The sequence below is a fragment of the Mus pahari genome, chromosome 6 (assembly GCF_900095145.1).
Source record: "Mus pahari chromosome 6, PAHARI_EIJ_v1.1, whole genome shotgun sequence".
Taxonomy (NCBI): domain Eukaryota; kingdom Metazoa; phylum Chordata; class Mammalia; order Rodentia; family Muridae; genus Mus; species Mus pahari.
In genome coordinates this window covers 12082164-12100809 of record NC_034595.1, presented here as the reverse complement: position 1 = coordinate 12100809, position 18646 = coordinate 12082164, and the positions used below count along the sequence as shown (strand labels likewise).

Below are 18646 nucleotides of genomic sequence, written 5' to 3'. Positions count from 1 at the left end.
TGGCTCAGTTGTGAAGAGTCCTGGCTGCTCTTCCAGAGGACCCAGGTTTGATCCCCAGAACCTAAATGTCAGCTCACAGCTGTCTGTAACTCCAATTACAGGGTATCCAATGCTCTCATCTTGACTCTGAGAGCATCAGACATTCATGTATTCCACATACATATATGCAGATAAAACACCAACATATGAAATAATAAAATAATTTTTAAGACATTTAAAAACTGTCACTGGGGGTTGGAGAGATGGCTCAGTGGTTAAGAACACTGTCTGCTCTTCCAGAGGTCATGAGTCCAATTCCCAGCAACCACATGGTGGCTCACAACCATCTGTAATTGGATCCAATGTCCTCTTCTGGTGTGTCAGCGACAGAAGGCTCACAAACATTAAGTAAATAAGTCTTTTTGAAAAATTACAAAATAAAAACCATTATTGAATGACTCCTTCCCTAATTGAAAGGGGGTTGTGGGCATAGTCTGTGTATGTGAGTGTGTATGTACTGCCAATGGAGGCCAGAGGCTGATGTCTGCTGCCTTCCTCCATCACTTGCCCTGTACTTTTTTTTTTTCTTTTTGAGACAGGGTCTCTTTGAACTTGGATCTCACTGATTCAGCTAGCCTGGCTAGCTGAATCAAACAGCAAACTGCCTGTTCCCATTCACCTTGGCATAGGGATCATGAATCTGTACTATATGTTGTTTTTGTTTGTTTGGTTGGTTTTTCCATGATGGTTGATGCCTTGAACTCTGGTCTGCATGCTCACACAGGAAACACTTAACCAACTGAGCCATCTCCCCAGCTCAGGGATTATATTTCTATAGCCACTGTCTAATTGGTTGGATGTGTCTTAAGAACACTGTTAACATTTGTGTCACCACCGATGCTGTACAATAATAAATAGTGTCTGGTGTATGTTCTTGGTTATATTTGGTTGGAACACCTTTAGAATCAAAACTCACTAAAGAGAGCATGCTCTGAGAGACCCTTGCTGAATTCCCTCAGGTTACCCTATAGAAGTGTCACCTGCCCTTCTCAGCTCAGGAAAACCCCTCATCTCAACTATCCGCAGGAGGTGCTGACATCCTCTGCTGCCAAATTAAAAGGCAGACATTCATTTTCACTCCGTTCTAAGCCATACACTGTTTGCCCTGGGATTGTCAGCCAAGGACATTTATTTACTTCTCTGTCACTTTATCTCTTAGCCACTTCTATCTGTCTTGTGTTTTCACAAATCCTGACCCCATTCTTCCTCTTTTCTTCTCCCTTCTGCTCCTCTCTGCAGGGACTTGTTATGTAGCCCAGGGTAGCCTCAAACTCATAATTGTTCTATCTCAGCCTCCTGAGTGCTAAAAGTTTGTGTCACTGCACCAGCCTGTTCTTTGCATGTGTTTTTATTTCTCCTTAAGATGGTAATTTGTTTCCTTCATCAGAAAATTTTGAGGGTTTTTCTTATCTTCTAACAGCATGCTGTTTTCACACTGTGAGTCTGATACATTGCAGGTTTCTATCCTAACAACAGATCGAATAGGTTGGTGATAAGATAGACACGAGGCTTTCTCTGCCACTTTAATTTATGTCCTTGTGCATTTCATTCGCTCTTGTTATTTCTTCTTTCTCTCTAGTTTTATATTGTTCAGATTTTCCTTGTATTTTTCTCTCTGCTTGTTTGATAGTCATGCGTCCTTTCTCTTATTCATAGTTAAACTGTATTTATGTATACATTGGCACCTGCCTCTTCTTTCCATTTCTGTCAAATGGTTACATAAGAAATGGATGCCTCTCTTATTTCCTTTTACCTGCCTGTTTCACACCTTGAACCTTTCTTCTTTATAGTATAAAGTTATTTTTCCTTTGATCATCTATTTTCTTGAGAAGAGGAAGCGCTACTTAATATTTGTTTCAGTTTTCACAATTATTTTAGTGTAATATTAGAGTGTTACTACATGTTCCCTAAGTTTCTTGGGCTCAGTTTATTAAGCACTATTTTTCTCATTTTTATGTTATTGATTTCGATTTCCTTCTTAGCCAATGAAGTATGACTTGTTTACTAAAGTCATGCACACTGCCCAGCGTCTCCCTTCATTGTTGGGACTCTTGCCCAGTGCTGTGACTATTTAGATTCATAGTGTCCTTTTATATACCTGTCTACCTAGATCCCTGCTTCCCCTGCCATATGCTCTTGCTCTGGAGGAAATGGAATATCTGTTTGATGATTCCCATCAGTCTCTTACTTATTTTTCTCCTAAGCGTGTGATGTGTTGCCTTTATGCTGGGCATGACCTTCATATGTTTCACTTGGCTGTTGCTGTGCGTCTTCGGATGTGGAGCACGGTCTCGGCAGATAGTAAACGGTGACTGCCGCTCTGCCTACTTAGCTCTGTTGTCCTGCCATTCCATTGCTCCGGTCAATGCTGCCCAACGGCAAAGTTCATTCTGCAGTGGTGCTTTGTTCTATGTGTGGCTGTCTTTACCTTAATTACTTTCCCGTGCAAGCTCTCACTTCAGTTTAAAGGAGACCTTGCCTTGCACTTGACTGAGTCTGCAGCACTGGGATGAAGATGTGTCTGATATAATGTGTAATTCAACAGCACCTCCCTGTTCACTAACAAAATGCTCTGAAGTAAGTGTCCCTTCCCTCATGTCCTCAGGAATAGTTTCCTGGTGAACTGTTTTTCATTAACCAGTAGCAATATTAGTATTTTTAAATCTCTCTCTCATTTTTAAAGTTTTACATGGATTCAGACCTAGATTTTCTAGCATGTCCCATGGGAGTTTGATATATTTTGTAGCATAATGAAGAATTTTAGAACCATGGTTATTTCCCTGATAAATGCATTAATTAGATTATGAATCTTCTAATATGGTTGCTTCATGCTTCTGGATGCACTTATCTGTTAGTTATGGCTTCTCTGCTCAATAATCAAACCCACCTTGTGGTTGTGCTTCATTTAACTGGCTAGCTGTCTGTTGCCAAGTCCTCTTTATTATTAGATAGCTCATTTTTAGCATACTTTTTACAGGTGGGAAACCCCAAAGGACTGAAGCTATAAATTCAAGGTCAGACAGTGTCAGTGCAGGGGGATGATTGAAGCAAGATCAATTAGATTCTGCTTTTAATCTTTTCTTGCTGTGAGCCTGGGAGAAGCAGAATCTTTCCTCTCATTTTTCTTCAAAAGGCCTTTTGCCACCAGCTAAGATTGTCTCTCTAGCCCTTCATGTTCTCCATGTCCCCTGTCAAATTCTTCCAACAAAAATGATGGAGAAGTGACTTCTGGATATCTGCACAGATAGAGCACAGGGATTTCAGGCAGAGGCGGAGTGGCTGCACAGAATGGGGGCACTGAAATACATAAGATTTCTGATTTGCTGTGATTTGCGTAGTCTATGGAGGGTCGTTGATTACTCTGAGCCCTGTAACATACACTGCTATGCTGAATTTTCCCATAAGTCAGCCCAGACATGTTATATTTTATGACAGAAACTAATTGTGGGCCAAAGAGACCTTCACACTCAGCACATAAAAAATAACGTTAGTCTTTGGTCAGGGTTAGCTGCTTTGGGAGCTAGCGAGATGGTTCACTGATTAAGAGCACTGGCTGCTTTTCCAGGGGACCTGTGTTTGGTTCTTAGCACCCACATGGCAATGAACAACTCTCTATAACTCCAGTTTCAGTGGATCTGATGTCCTCTGTAGATACTGCATGCACATGGTATACATATGTATAAGCGAGCAAAACACATGCAAATAATAATTCTATTTTTAAAGTTGCTTATTTGCTTGAATTATATAATGATTATTTCTATGTAGAATGAAAACATTCATTCTTTATATTTTTCTAACTTTCTATGAACATATCACATAAATGGACTTCTCTGGCCAATTGTCTGCCCACAGCTTGCCCATCAGGGACATATAAGCCGGAAGCTTCTCCAGGAGGAATCAGCACGTGCATCCCATGTCCTGATGTAAACCATACGTCTCCACCTGGAAGCACATCCCCTGAAGACTGCGTGTGCCGAGCGGGATACCAGAGATCTGGCCAGGCCTGTGAGGGTAAGCTCCTTCCCGCTAGCAAGCAGGATCTAGAAAGCTGACCTGGGTCTCTGTGGTGCAGAGTTGGTGGTTGTATCCGTTCATTAGGATGATCTTTAACATCCCTGGCTTGGGTCACACTTCTGGGGGTAAGGGGAACCGCTTGCTTCTGTTACATAGCATTTGTTAGCACTAGACACATAAGCATCATGGTTCAGAGACAGGATCTGAAGCCATAAGAGTAATGTGATTGCAGAAAGCCTGAGTTAGTACTTAGAAATAAAGAATGCTACAACTTTGGCAATGAATTGGAATACCATATAAGCATGTCTGGGCTCTGGTAGTGCTCAAATTCACTTAAAATTTTTCATAAATATTTTCCATCATGCTGAAAGTAGAAAGTATTTATAGAGTATGCAGCACATGGTGGAAGATGTGTTTTATAATCTCTATCAATTAGACTGGGTTTTCTCCTTTATTTTTGTTAGTTTATTTTGTTTTTTTGTTTGTTTTTTAGGTTTTTTGTTTGTTTTTAGGGTTTTTGTTTATTTGTTTGTTTGCTTGCTTGTTTTTTGGTTTTGAGATACATTTAATCTGCATAGCCTTGGCTGTCCAGGAACTCACTCTGTAGGACAGGCTGGCCTCAAACTCAAAAATCTGGCCTGCCTGTGCCTCCAGAGTGCTGGGATTAAAGTCGTGCACCACCACTCCAGGCTGCATGTGTCTCCATTATTTCATTGTTTCTTAATAAGAGAGAAAATATTTAATGATCTATGGAAGTCAAGAACCAAGGACTGGGGTTATATAGCTTGAGGCAGAGCATGTGCTTAGCATACTTGAGGTCCCGGGATCCAGCACCAAAGCTGGGGAGCAGGGGAAGCCCAGGAAATCTTACATTTATCTATGCCAATAACAAAATAAAACTCTTTGAAGCTTAAAAAGTAGTGTTCTGCCTATATTACATTTTAATTGCTAGTAAATATCTTCCAGGAGTCATATGTAAAGGTTATCCCTCAAAACACTCTTAGAAATAAGATGGATCAAATGGGAAAGCTGTGAGGAAATATGATGTATAAATATAGATGTACATATGTAGACAGACAGACAGGCAGACAGGCAGACAGGCAGATGGCATGCTTTGCTAAATAAACTGAAGCAATGCAGTTCCATAGACAAACATCTAACTTCGCTTTTTGTTTCTCTCTCTGAATGTTAGTTGTCCACTGTCCTGCACTGAAGCCTCCTGAAAATGGTTTTTTTATACAAAACACTTGCAAAAACCACTTCAATGCTGCCTGTGGGGTCCGATGTCGCCCGGGCTTTGACCTCGTGGGAAGCAGCATCCATTTGTGTCAACCCAATGGTTTGTGGTCTGGGACAGAAAGCTTCTGCCGAGGTATGGAGTCTGGCTAGTTCATGCTGGTTCTTGGTCGTCTTGCTTCACATTCTCTATTTAAAGTCTAATGGGCTGGTCAGTCATTTGTTGATTTTCCGATCTCAGAGATCAGACTCCAGAGAAAGTGAAAACCATAGGAAGGTTGAGAACTGCTAAGGTTCCCTGAGCTCAGCTCTACAAACTATGTCATCCATATTCCTCTGATGATGTCTATCTAGAGCATGAATTCTCAACCTATGGATTATGACCCCTTTTAGGAGTCAGATATCACATATCCCGGGTATCAGAAATTTACATTACGATTCATAACAGTAGCAAAATTGCAGTTATGAAGTAGCAACAAAAATAACTTTATAATTGGGGTTACAACAACATGAGGAAAAGGTCGAAGCATTAGGAAGGTTGAGAGGGAAATGGACCGGTTACTCTATTGTCATACAGGTAACAAGAACTTTAGGACGGGTGGCAGGTTCTGGGATAATCAGATTCCTAACATGAGGTAGGGCTTGAGTCATGTCAGAGTCCTGCGATGGCAGCACCTCAACTCAAATGTCCCCAGATGTAGAAAGTGGGGAATTTATTATGGTGAGATCCCAAGGAGCCAAGACAAGCCAGCAAGAAAGAGAGAGGGAACAGCAGTGGAAGTCATGACTTCCACATCATGAGTTGAGTAGTGTCTTGGATCACTCCTGCTTGGCCATCTCCATCATCTGAGTTCCTGGTACTTACAACTACATAGCCTGACCTCCAAAGGCTTCACAAGACAGGAAGGAGGAGGCTTTCCAAGGGAAGGTAAGAGCAAGCCAAGGACTTGTGGACCTCCGTCCAACAGCTCAACCCCCAAGGTGGCTCTGTATAGGGTACTAGATTTGAGACATCGTTATATGTAAAATTTAATAATTGATTTTCTTGAAGTTCAAATATAGTTGAACATCTTGGTGGATTGATTTGTTGTTCATTACTAAACCTGGCGGCCAAACTCTATCCATGATCAACAGTCTTTGCTGAGGAGTTACCTTCTCCAAGACTCCATAATTCACCCAGATCTCTAGGTAACGGATGCCGTTTCCTGGGAACATCTGTCCTTCTATATCCATAGGGGAAGCTCACTGACTCGCTGTTTCAAGAGCATTTCAAAGTTCCACAGACACCCATTGTCTGTGTTTATTGGCTGCTGAAGTTGAACCCAGTAGTAAACAGGAAACTGTGCAAATCAGATCTCTGGTGTGCATCCTGCAAAAAGTCAAGGAGAGACCATGGTCAGTGGGTTGAACAAAATGGCTGGCAGGGAAGCTCGGAAAATTAAACGGATGAGCCTCAAAGGCAAATGCATCGATAAAGTAAGAGTGGGATTCCAAAGACTGGAGGGGAGGTCTCGGAGTAATCAGATTCCTTAGCGGGGTGTGGAGATCAAGACTATTCACACAATGAAAACACAGTTGAAAGCCAAATTAATAAACTGAAAAATGTAACCTGAGAAATTCCCTTGAACGTAGAGAGTAATTTCAAAGATAAAGAAGTTCTGGGGGGAAAAATGATTTGATAGAGAAACAGCCACTAGAAATATTCCTCTCTTATTAGGAATTCAGAGAGTGAGCCGAGCTGAGGGCTAGCAGTAACAGAAGATCAAAGACTATCACCCCAAGGTGAAATCTTGAAAATAAATATGCGCAACCAAAACCTTTAGATCCGCTTTAAAATCAGTTAGCGGATACCAGAAAAAAAAAATTAAAAACAGACCGATGTCTGGAAATAATCTTAGTGACATATCTGAATACTCCCAGAAAAACACAAAATAGCCTTGACTTCCTAGTAACAGACAACATTACCTCCAAGAGGCTCTGGTTAGCTCGAGGCTGTTTACTGGACGTACGAAATATTTGGAGAATATATTTCTAGGGTTCCGAGAGAAAAGACTTCGAATATTGATTTGCAGTCTCTTAACCACTGTGGAAGGGTGAGGGTAAATGAAGGTCACTTTCTGTCAAGCAGGAAGTCACACATCCTTCCTGAAGCAATTATTCAGGACCACATCTGAGACATTTTCCTTGGGGTACCAGTCACTGTCAGCTGCCAGTTCCATGTGAAATGCCTACCCCTTCTACAAATGAGAGGGGAGTAGATGACATTTTAACTTTCTACCTGTGACTTTACAAAGGACAAAAGTGGAGCGGTCAGGCCGCTGTCCCTTCAGAGGCCCTGCTTCCCTGCTTTTTATAATATAAACCCAAACCTTCTATCCTACACTAACAGCCATAAAAGTTAGTACCTCTCTGAAAGCTGTCTGTTTGCAAGCCTTGTCTCAGGTCTTTGATCTTCATCTGCCTGAGCCCTCATCTCTTGCCTGTCTCTTCAGTCTGAGAGCCATGGCCCTGGAGTGTTCTCTCCATCATTGTAGCCCTAGGCTGTGTCAGGATCGCTCTGGGAAGCGTGTGCAAGGTCAAACCCTATACAATTTTGGAGGCAAATTGAACTAGAAAGCTCAGAAGAGAAGTTGGAGCATCAGAATCCCTCAAGACTCCATCTGAGGTCCCAGGCCTGTCAAACTTTAGAGGTGAAAGCCACCAGGCTCACTCAAAACATTATAGGGAGCCTAAGAAAGCCTTGTCCCATATGTAGCCATACCCCTGCAGCTATGTAGCCAGAAGTGGACATGGGCCACCATTGGTCACCAGGAGTACCTGTGAGGATGTAGAGGCAAATAGGGACAGGTTGGAAGGCACTGGGCCTCCGAACATTTGTCCATCACTGAATCTCACTACAGTGACCACTGGGACACTTCTGTTTTCCCAAAGCAAGTGTAGGTAGGCTTCTCTTCTGAGCCTAACTTGAGACCACAATAAGAATTCTTACCAATATATTTCTAGCTTGACCAACCTCTTACAACAGCAGCTACCACAGTGATCTGCACTGTTGATTAACTGTTAGGCTGTTAATATAGCACTGTTAATACACACTTATTGTAGAGTGTATTTTTTCCTCCTCTCTATCCCAAGTTACAACTCTAGCAAATGAAAATTTCAACTTGACAAAAATGCATACTGATAAACATGCATAGTACAACAACAAACATATATCCAGAGGCATGAATCAATCACCCATTAAAATAAAAAGCATGTTTGTTTCTCCTTGATGTAACTTAAATTGCTGTTATAATATAGACATATTTAACACAATAGGGAAGATTTGACAAGACTATGGATTCTCCTAGAATTCTGGCAGCTTCAATACCAAGCCACTACTTAGCTCACCTTTAAGTAAACTTGTCCTGCATAAACACTCAGGTCCTCCCTTTACCATATTATCAATGCTTTCTGGATTTACTTGAGATCCAGGTCAACAAAACCTATATTATATTTCATCATATCCAAAATGTATATTTCTCATTTTTGTGCCTGTAAAATAGGAACGCACCTTGAAATTAGCAGCAATAAGCAGGTACACAGGCACAACTGTGGCTTTAGCAGTGACTCATAAATAATGGTGTGTCTGGGACTCTGAGATGTGTCCGTTGGGTGAGGCTGGTTTCTGATTCTGGGGCAGGGGAGAGATATGCTAAAGGAGTATTTTACAGGTATGATAGAAGGAACAGAGAGCAATTTTAATTATGTGAAAGTTTTTATAAAAATATAAGATGGAGTCAGGAAAGAGTCATTAGGGAAAATTGGATCCTAGTTCCTTGTCTGTTGTGCTACACTATCAATATTGTGTAATGATGGCTGATGACTGACAGACTTCCTTCTTGTTCCTCTGAGTGGAGCACTTATCCCCCTTCATAAAGCACTCATACTCACTTTTAATTTTCTTTGAATTATGTGTCTCATTCTCAACCATGAAGGGAGTCTTTGGTGACACCTCAATAACATCTAGCTAAAACCCAGCAGCAGAGTAAATTAAATCCTGGGATACTGAGTGTTTCCTGAGGAAAAGTTTCAACAGCAAGATGCCTGCACTTAATATCACATGTTTTCTGTTTCCAATAATAGACAAAAATCACAATTTGGAGACTGACAGTAAATGTGTATCTGGAAAAAAAACCTCAATTCACCTTTAATACGAGACTCAGAGCACATCTGTAGGTCTGTCGCTGAATATATTATATAATAGATTGTTCTCTTATAACACAAGACTGCACTTGGGTCTATTTTCCAGTTTTAGTCATCTTTGTAAATTATTAACTGGTGTGTAACCTGCTTATAATAATTGTGTCTTATGGAGTAGATTGAGTCCACACATGTATACAATGATGGTCAATTGGGGTAAGCTGTTGTTGTCTGGATTAACCATAGGAATTTCTTTGAAACAAGTGTAAATTAAGAAACAAAAGAATTGTGAGCTGAATCGAGTAATTAAATGTGTACCTATGAAAAATGGCAATAAATAATCACTCTTGAATGAAGAGTATAAAAACATTTAAGACATAAGTAGAAATGACTGTGTTTGCTTTGTTTTCCCTAAGGAGCAATAGAAGTTTATTAAAATCCAACATTTGAGAAGCAACACAGCTCGTATCAGTGACACCAACTCTAACTTGCCCTGAGTACCCATGAGAGACGTTACAAATCCAACTCATCTTAGCTTTGGAAAACTGTGGTTTGCTTTTTGAATATTTCTCTTTTAACTGAAGCTAAAAGCAGTTTCCTGGTGTGATTTTCCATTTTATACATCTCAATTATAGAAATGTACCTCGCCTGCCTTTTAAACCAACCCAGCAGCAAACACGACACTCTGCTTAGTGGCCGCATTCATTAACCGTCCTGTGTGGCAGGCAGAGTACTTTGATAAGTATTTTATTATTATTTACCTTCAGCCCAACTTGTCCCAGCAATAGCCCAGGATAGGAACTCATATTTATCCTCTCACTTAATTATTGAATTTCCTCTCTGGAGTAATAAATCTGAAACTTATATTTAATTCACTTAATATGTATGTTCTGCCAACTGATGTGATTTGGATGAATTCCCATGAAATAAATTCTTCCAGTAACCAGTAAATATACATACACACTTGAATATTTTTCGTGACCTTTCTTTCCTATTCTTTTAAAGGTTTCCAAATATACAAATACATATTCTTGCATTAAAAAAAAAAACTTGCTCATGCATAAAAGCACAGTGAGAGTCCTCCTAATAGTCTAGATTTCCCAATGCCACGTTGAGGATACCTTCCTTTTGTTTGTCTTTTGTTCAGCATCTTTCCCTAAAGAACTGATGAAGGAAACAAATGGGTGCTATGTAAAAAGAATTCACTTGTCCACAGCTCCTGGTATCAAAGATTGAAATACCAATATTTTGAGCATCAAGGGCTCTCTCTCATCTAAAAGGAAGCTGGAGTAGATAACTCAAAGCTGGGGGAACAATCCCATCATCCTCAGAGACTAAGATCTCTTTAGTGCTTCTACTCCATCATCTTAGTGCATGGTTCTTTTCCTACAGTACTGGTAAATGTGCAGCTGGCATGGCCTCTCATGTGCTTTTATTTAGGGGGAAAGGAGGAGAAAGGGAAGACAGACTAGCACCCCATCAGTTGGGAAAAAAATCGCACTTAAATTCAGCTGTATCTCGTTGGCTTTTGTTAACTGCAGTGAAGTTGGAGAACAATGACTGGCACATTATGGTGCTGGGTTACACTGGGAAGAATTGCCTGCTGGGGGAGGGGGGTGGTGGGCAATTCATGGGCTCTGTGACAGCAGCTAGAAATAAGATGTACTATTATGTTGACGCAGAATGGCAGTGAGAATGAGGTTTTACAGGGAGTGTGTGAGAAGAAAGGAGAGAGGCCACTGAGAAGATTGGAGTGACTATTAGCAAGCAGAATACTAGAATTTAAGATGGCAGGAACTGGGCAGCCCAAGCTGAGACTATTGAAAAGCCCAGGGTGTGTCTCTGAGGTCTAAGAACCGAGTCGATCTTCAGCTTGAAGCTTCTGTCCTGGAAAAGGAAAAAACTCTTTTGTTAGAACAGAACACATCCTGGAAAGTCACAGCAAAGGCCCAACTGAAGGCTGCAGGTACTTCTGTATGGGAGCTGCCCCTGGTCCATAACTGTCCTCCTCTAGTCAGAGCTAGATGCTTTACACCATTTAAATCCCCCAGCATTGCACTGGAGGCTGCATATCATAATAAAGAAAGTGCAGGTTGGTAAGAACCCCACCATTTTAAAAACGAGTGTGTGTTATGTATCCCTTGACACTTAAGGACAGAAAATTGTCTTGTGTATAACACATGGTCATTATTAAAGCAGCAGATTCAATTCCTGTCTGTATTTAGTAAAATGTAATCGTTGCCATTTTCTGCAGTGAGAACGTGCCCCCATCTCCGACAGCCCAAACACGGACACATCAGCTGCTCCACCGTGGAAATGTCCTACAACACCCTGTGTTTGGTTACCTGCAATGAAGGATACAGATTAGAAGGCAACACTAGGCTGACCTGTCAAGGAAATGCCCAGTGGGATGGCCCAGAACCCCGGTGTGTGGGTAAGTGGCCGGAAGGTGTGAGGTCTGAGCAGTTCATGTGTCCAAGAGTCTGCAAAATCAAGGAGCTGAACACATGCTCTTGATAGATGTGGATAAACATGTATGTACCTATGCACACACATGGTGCTGTAGATGAATGTGTGGATAAGCGTGTACATATACACACATGTGATGCTGTAGATTATACATGCAGATAAACATACATATGCACATGTAGAAAAATATGTATGGACAAACATGTATATGTGCACACACACAGTGCTGTGGATGCATTGGGAAAATACACTGTAGCCACTCTAAACTTTGAAGCCTTTTTTCTCTTTTCTTCACACATGACACTGCATCAAGTGCCCTCACTGCCCACTCTTTGAGGCATAACTCAGCACAATGAGCCCAGTCAAAAGCCCCAACTCCACCACACTCCACACAGAGCGAGTGCTTTCTCCGTTGTTAAGAAGACTCCAACCTTGAATTCAGTTTTCTAGCTCACTGAACTTAACAGCTTCAATGGACAAGGCACACATGCAGGCAGGCACGCACACACACAGAGGACAGCTTGAATGGATTTTCTAGAAAAGCAAAGGCTTTATGATCACTTTATTTGTTGAATATGATTTCTCCTCAGCCTTTTTGAAAGGATATAACTGTGAACCAGCAAAATGTAAAGTCTTTTTAGGGAAAAAATTAAAATCCTGAATGTTTAATTCCAAAGTAAAGAAAGGTTGCATGCAAAATTGACAATGACGTAATTATTGAAATTATTGAACATGAACTGTAAGAGGTGGGTGAGATGCAGTAGAACTGTAATGGGGAAAATATTTTAAATGAAGTAATAAAATAGAACTTAAAATGTAAGAAAAATACAAGACAGTAGAATGATCCTCAGAAGTTAGAACAAAGCACAGAAGAGCTGTAAAGTGGGGTGCTGTGTGGACCTGTGTGTGGGAATAAAACACTGCCCACATGGCCCGTGGTTTCTAGGAAAATGTAAACCCTGAAGGGATTTAAAAAGAAATCAGAAATGCAGACAAATACTACTCAGAAAAACTGGGGAGATACTATCACACTATTAATCATCTCCCCCAAACTGCCTGAAGAGAGCAATGAAGAGAGATTTTTTTCAAAACTAGAAAAAATTAAACTTGTTTAGTGTGTGTGTGTGTGTGTGTGTGTGCTCATTCACAGCCATGCCATGGCACACATAAGGAAGGCAGAGAATATATTTCAAGGGTTAGTTTCTCCTTCCCCTTCTGGGTCCCAGGAATTGAACTCATGTCATCAGGCTTGATGGCAAGTGCCTTTATCTGATGAGCCATCCTACTGACATCCTTCAAACATTGGGGGGAGAAAGACATTAATTCTCATGCCATGTAATTTGGTATAGAAAACTATCCAATCCATATTATCTATTATTATTTTATTATTTTTTTGCTCCCAACCTGGTAACTATGAGTAATGACAACAAAACCCTGGAACTATAAGCTAAATTTATATATAACTAATAACAAATATAAAAGCCATCTATATCCAAAAGAATGTTCTACCAGAACAAGGAGATTTTTATCCCAGAAATCCGATAAGGGTTTAAAATGTGGGAAACTATCAATAGAACACGTAATGCCCACCATAAATCTGCAACTATTATGAAGATACTAAAGAGACAGTTTTATAGAAACAGGAAGAAAAAGAGAAGAATATGAGATCATCCATTATTGCTTACTATCAACCCTGATAATGAACCACAAGATTTGAGGCACTGATATCCAATCTCATTGTAATTGGTGGATTACTAAAAAGTAGAATTCGTCTACTCAAAATACTGAGAGTTGATCAGAGTCATAAGTGTAGCCATTAAGCAGCTTTTATTTATGTTATGAGAACTAAGACAAATGGTGAAAGTCATATTCACGGGATTGGGTTAAATGAGCTGGGGTGCAGTTCAGTCGGTGTGCTTATCGAGCAGACGCAGAGACCAGGGGAGACCTGCACCTTAAAAACTGAACATTGTGGCACACATCGGTAACTTTAAAAACTTGGGAAGTAGAGGCAGGGGAATCGGACGTTTAAGGTCATCCATGGTTATGCAGCAAACCCAAGAGCCACCTGGGTTGTTTGAGTCACACACACAAACATTTACCACTTCTGTCTTCAGTCTACTGAACACACCTGCTATTCTTTGTGCCAGAGATAATAGAAAGGGTCAAGGCCCCATTATAACACAGTCGTCTGTGGGAGGAGGTCAAGATTTTTCTCAAATATACTCATTTAAAGAGAGAACAAAAGCTGATAAAAATAAAATCCGTTGCTGAATACAACATTGAATCCATGAAAGACAGAGTCAAGTTTACCCTTCAAAAGCATAAATTATATCATCAACAATGCAGTCTCCTGAATCAGATGCTAAAAGTCACAATCAAGGAAATGCTACAGACTCTCAAGGTTTTGATCACTGCACTGAAATAGCAGAAGGTGGTCTGGGGCTGTAGCTCGCTTGGTAGAGTGCTTGTCCACCTTGTAGGAAGCCTGAGGTGTGATTCCCACATAAAAGCAGGTGTTGCTGTTCCCACCTTCAATCCTTCTGCTCAGGAGGCTGGAAACAGGGGGATGAGAAATTCAGAGTCATTTTTGGCTGCATGGCAATTTGAGGCCAGCCTGGGCTACATGAGGCCCTGTCTCATAAAGAAAACAAAACACAAACAAATTAAAGAAGAGATAACCAAAGATATAGTTTCACATTTGTATACTATGCTGTACCTGTAGTATCACAATCATTTAGAGGTGAGCTATGACAATCTAAGGTAGAATGGTTATATTTGGGTGGGATGTAAAGAAAATCTGTGTCATTTCTAATTTGGGAGAATCCAAGTAACATGGCTGTCATTTCTCTGAAACAGAACGCCATTGTGCCACCTTCCAGAAGCCCAAGGGGGTCATCATTTCTCCACCCAGCTGTGGCAAGCAGCCTGCCAGGCCTGGGATGACCTGTCAGCTAAGCTGCCGCCAGGGATACATTTTATCTGGGGTCAGAGAAGTGAGATGCACCACATCTGGGAAGTGGAGTGCTAAAGTTCAAACAGCCGTGTGCAAAGGTAGGTGCCTGCATGAGGCAGGAGAAAAGCCGAATTCCTGGATAATGACATGTGAGTGTTAGGTAGGCTGCCTGTGCGTCATGCTGCAAACCCTTGGTTAGACGGGAGGTAAAGCCATGTATGAACCAGAAAAGGTTCTGGTTCAAACAAGGGAATTTATAACATCCAGTTGGGAGAGAGTGACAGAAGAAATTGAAAATTGAAGATGGCGCTAGTGCTGGAATTTGCTGAGAGCTCCCATCAGGAATTGGAGGCCTTTGAAGAACAGAAGATGCATGTAAGGCAGATAAGCCTGAGGGGGCTTTAAGGAATAAGAGCCATGTGTGGGCTTTGAAGCCTGTTAGAGAGTCACTTACCCCACAGCAAGAGCAAACCATGGTGAGGACAGGGCTAAAAACAAGAAAGAGTCCTAAGAAATAAAAATAGTGTATAAATAGTCCTCAGGAGGGGTGTGTGTGTTCCAGAAGATGAGAGAAAATATAAACCTAAGAACTGGAGTGGATATTGTTGAAATATCACTAATTTGGAGTTTCAAACTGAGAATCCCTTTGGAATAACCAAGTAATAAGTAAGAGACTTGAGTATCTCAGTTGATCAACCCAAAGAGATTGAAGCTAAGAGATGTGAATCAAGGAACCTGGCACATATATAGTGTGCAGACCCAGAAGCCAAGGGGAAGGGGGGAGGGAGGTGGTAAAGAACTTTCTTTCCTTTCTTCCTATTATACAAAGTTTTCCCCTCTGTCCCCCCACCCAAAGCCCATGAGCACTGGGCTAACAGGCTTTGTCTTCTCTGAGGGAAATTTCTAAGTTGTAGAACTAATGAGGAAAACTTAAGTTTCTAGAGAAAAAGAAACTGTACCAATGAACATGAGTTGGATTCACATGCAACCATGCCTCAGGAGATGGGGAGAACACAAATGTGAAAACTCAAATCCAGCTAAATCATTAGTTAATGATGAATGAAAACGGCAATAGTTTTTTTTAAACAAAAGAATAGCTGCTGTGCATCTTCCTAGAGAAAACTATAAATAGAATACCACTTTAGAGAAGCAATAAGATGAGACACAAAATAGGCAATTCAGATACAACCATCTGGAAAATTTAGTAGACCTCATTTAACATCATTTAGGAGTAAAAGATGTATTCTAACCCATAACAAGAACTTGACTTTACTGTGTGGCTCTGTACAATGTTAGCAAGCTTAACTCAGCATTTGTAGTGTGTAAAGCTTTTCCACTGTAGCAAGCACCATTAGTTTTAATTTGCTGTTTGTTTGATAGTACATTCTGGGACTGCTAATTAATTCTGATTGATAGCCCGTTTTCAAGGGTAGTTTCTGCCCCAGTCAGCCTTCATTTTCTTTCATTTATTCCTGTTTCATTAAAAAAAAAAAAAAAAAAAAAACAAAACCAAAATATTGACTAAGTCCCTACTGTCTGCCAAGAACTAAATAAAACAATGGGGTGAGAAATATGCTTTTTCTTCAACTAAATGGGGGAGAAACGTGTTTCACGATGGTGTGCTGCGTTTCGTGGCTAGGAAGAACAGAGGCTACGGAGACTCTGGGAGTGAGCATGCCAAGTGTCTTGGGAGAGCCAGGAGCAGCTTTTGAGCTTAGGATGAAAGGACCTGCATGCAGCTACCCTTGAGGTATGGGGGGAAGAAGGCATTAAGGCAGGCAAAGAAAAGAATCCAGGCAAAGGTCCAAGTACAAGGCCGACTGTAGAGCTTCATGGTGGGCTACACAGCATGGCCAGTCCAGGAAGGGACTCCTAAGTCACACAAGGTAAACCATATAAAATAGTCTTGTGGTCCTAATTAAATGGTAATCAGCATATTAAAATCATAAAGTATTAATACAACCCAATTTTTATCACCTTTTAAAAATAAATTAAATGTGCATGTCAGAGTGTTTCATTGAGTTGTATTGTTTATTGTTTTTTTTTCCCCCTCCTTGGGTCAGACATGGAGGCTCCACAAATCAGCTGTCCAAATGACATTGAGGCAAAGACTGGGGAACAGCAGGACTCTGCTAATGTCACCTGGCAAGTCCCAACAGCTAAAGACAACTCTGGTGAAAAGGTACGGCTGGCGTGAACATCCCCCATCCCTCCAGAATAGATTCTAAATGAACTGCACATGCGAGAGGTGGAAATTCTGCTATACCCTAATGATGTGTGGTATGGTCTCTCAAATCATAAATGCTAGTGCCTCATCTGAGAGAACAACCAGCGTTGAATTTTTAAATAGAAATATCAGATAAGAATCTGACAGAAACGTCTGGTTTCTTGAGTTTGTAATATCTCTTTCCACTAAGATCTCATCACTGATGAATTTTCACCCCTTGGGTAGCTCTGAAAAAAAAAAAAACAAAAAACTAAGAAAAGAAAGATGTGGAGCCAACCTTGATTCCTAATCATGAAGATAACTTTTAAATGATAAACACCAAAGGACTGCATTTTGACCAAATCTGAAGGATAGGATCAGAATTTCTTACTTTGTTTTCCTAAATCCAGCCTTACTCAGTATGCTAACATTGTGTGTCCTCTCCTGGCTTCAGATGGCCAGCCATCAGATGGTAGGGAAAAGGTTCATTTAGGAATTAGGAAAGTAGTTTCCTGTTACGACTACATTGTGTCCAGATGTACAAAGATATCATTAAACAGCATTTTGCTTTCACAGCTGAGTATAAATGTGTGTGTGCTCTTCCAGGCAGGACGTATTGGGGCTGGGAAGCAAAACAATAATGATTGTTTTGATACTTGTGTTGAATAGATTTATATGCAAAGTAGCTTTTAAAATTCTGACCTCCAGGACTAAATGTAAGGAGGTGTCCTCAGGCGTGCTCTGACCACTTTCTACTCAACACAAAACCATGTGTATCCTCATTGATGCTGAGCATCAGGAAACACAGAGAGGATGCATTTTAGGGTCTGATGAGACATTGCACTAAACTGTAGCATCTTTGTGTACACAGATGCAGAAATCACATGTCCGCTAGTCTCTGAGATAAGACAGCCCAGCAACATCAATAGGAAGCTGGAAGCACGTCTTTATTTCCCCTACATGCTCTTAGGCAGGGTCTCAAAGGCTGGACCAATAAACTTTGTCTTTTAGTCCACGTTACCTGGAGAATCAATGATTTTTGTTTTTTGTTTTTTCAGCTTTGCCTCTGTTTTTCTCAATTCCTTCTCACATTTTTAAACTCAACTCATGAAGTTGAGTCCAAATCGCTTCCATTGCCCGACTCTTGACTCCCAACCCAGGCACCCTCTCCCTGTCAGTTCAACCTCTGCAACCAAAGCTACCTGGAGGAATATGAGGAATGTGCTGTGATAGCACACACCTGGGAATGTGCCGTCAATTTAGAAAAGCCCTGTAAATAGGAGAAGAATGAATTCAGGGAAGCAGGATACTCCACAAAAGCAATACCTATCCTGGCTTACAGGATCCCGTGCTGTACATAGGCACAGAAGACCAAACACATGGCTAGGAATCTGCGGCTCATTGGCTCAATGCCTCAATGTCAAGTTAAGGTTTCCATTGCTGTGAACAGACACCATGACCAAGGCAGCTCTCAGAAAGGATGACATTTAAATGGGGCTGGCTTACAGACTCAGAGGTTCAGTCCACTATCATCAAGGAGCATGGCA

The 18646-nt window shown here is 41.0% G+C and overlaps 1 protein-coding gene across 1 annotated transcript in view; it reads left to right on the top strand.

Moving 5' to 3' along the window:
* The window catches only part of Svep1 (sushi, von Willebrand factor type A, EGF and pentraxin domain containing 1), a 178925-nt gene that overhangs the window by 59192 nt on the left and 101087 nt on the right, over window positions 1–18646 (top strand). Inside the window, 5 exon segments of the mRNA XM_021200005.2 lie at window positions 3892–4050; window positions 5246–5425; window positions 11723–11902; window positions 14797–14991; window positions 16957–17075. Of these exon segments, the coding sequence (XP_021055664.1) occupies window positions 3892–4050; window positions 5246–5425; window positions 11723–11902; window positions 14797–14991; window positions 16957–17075 (833 nt within the window).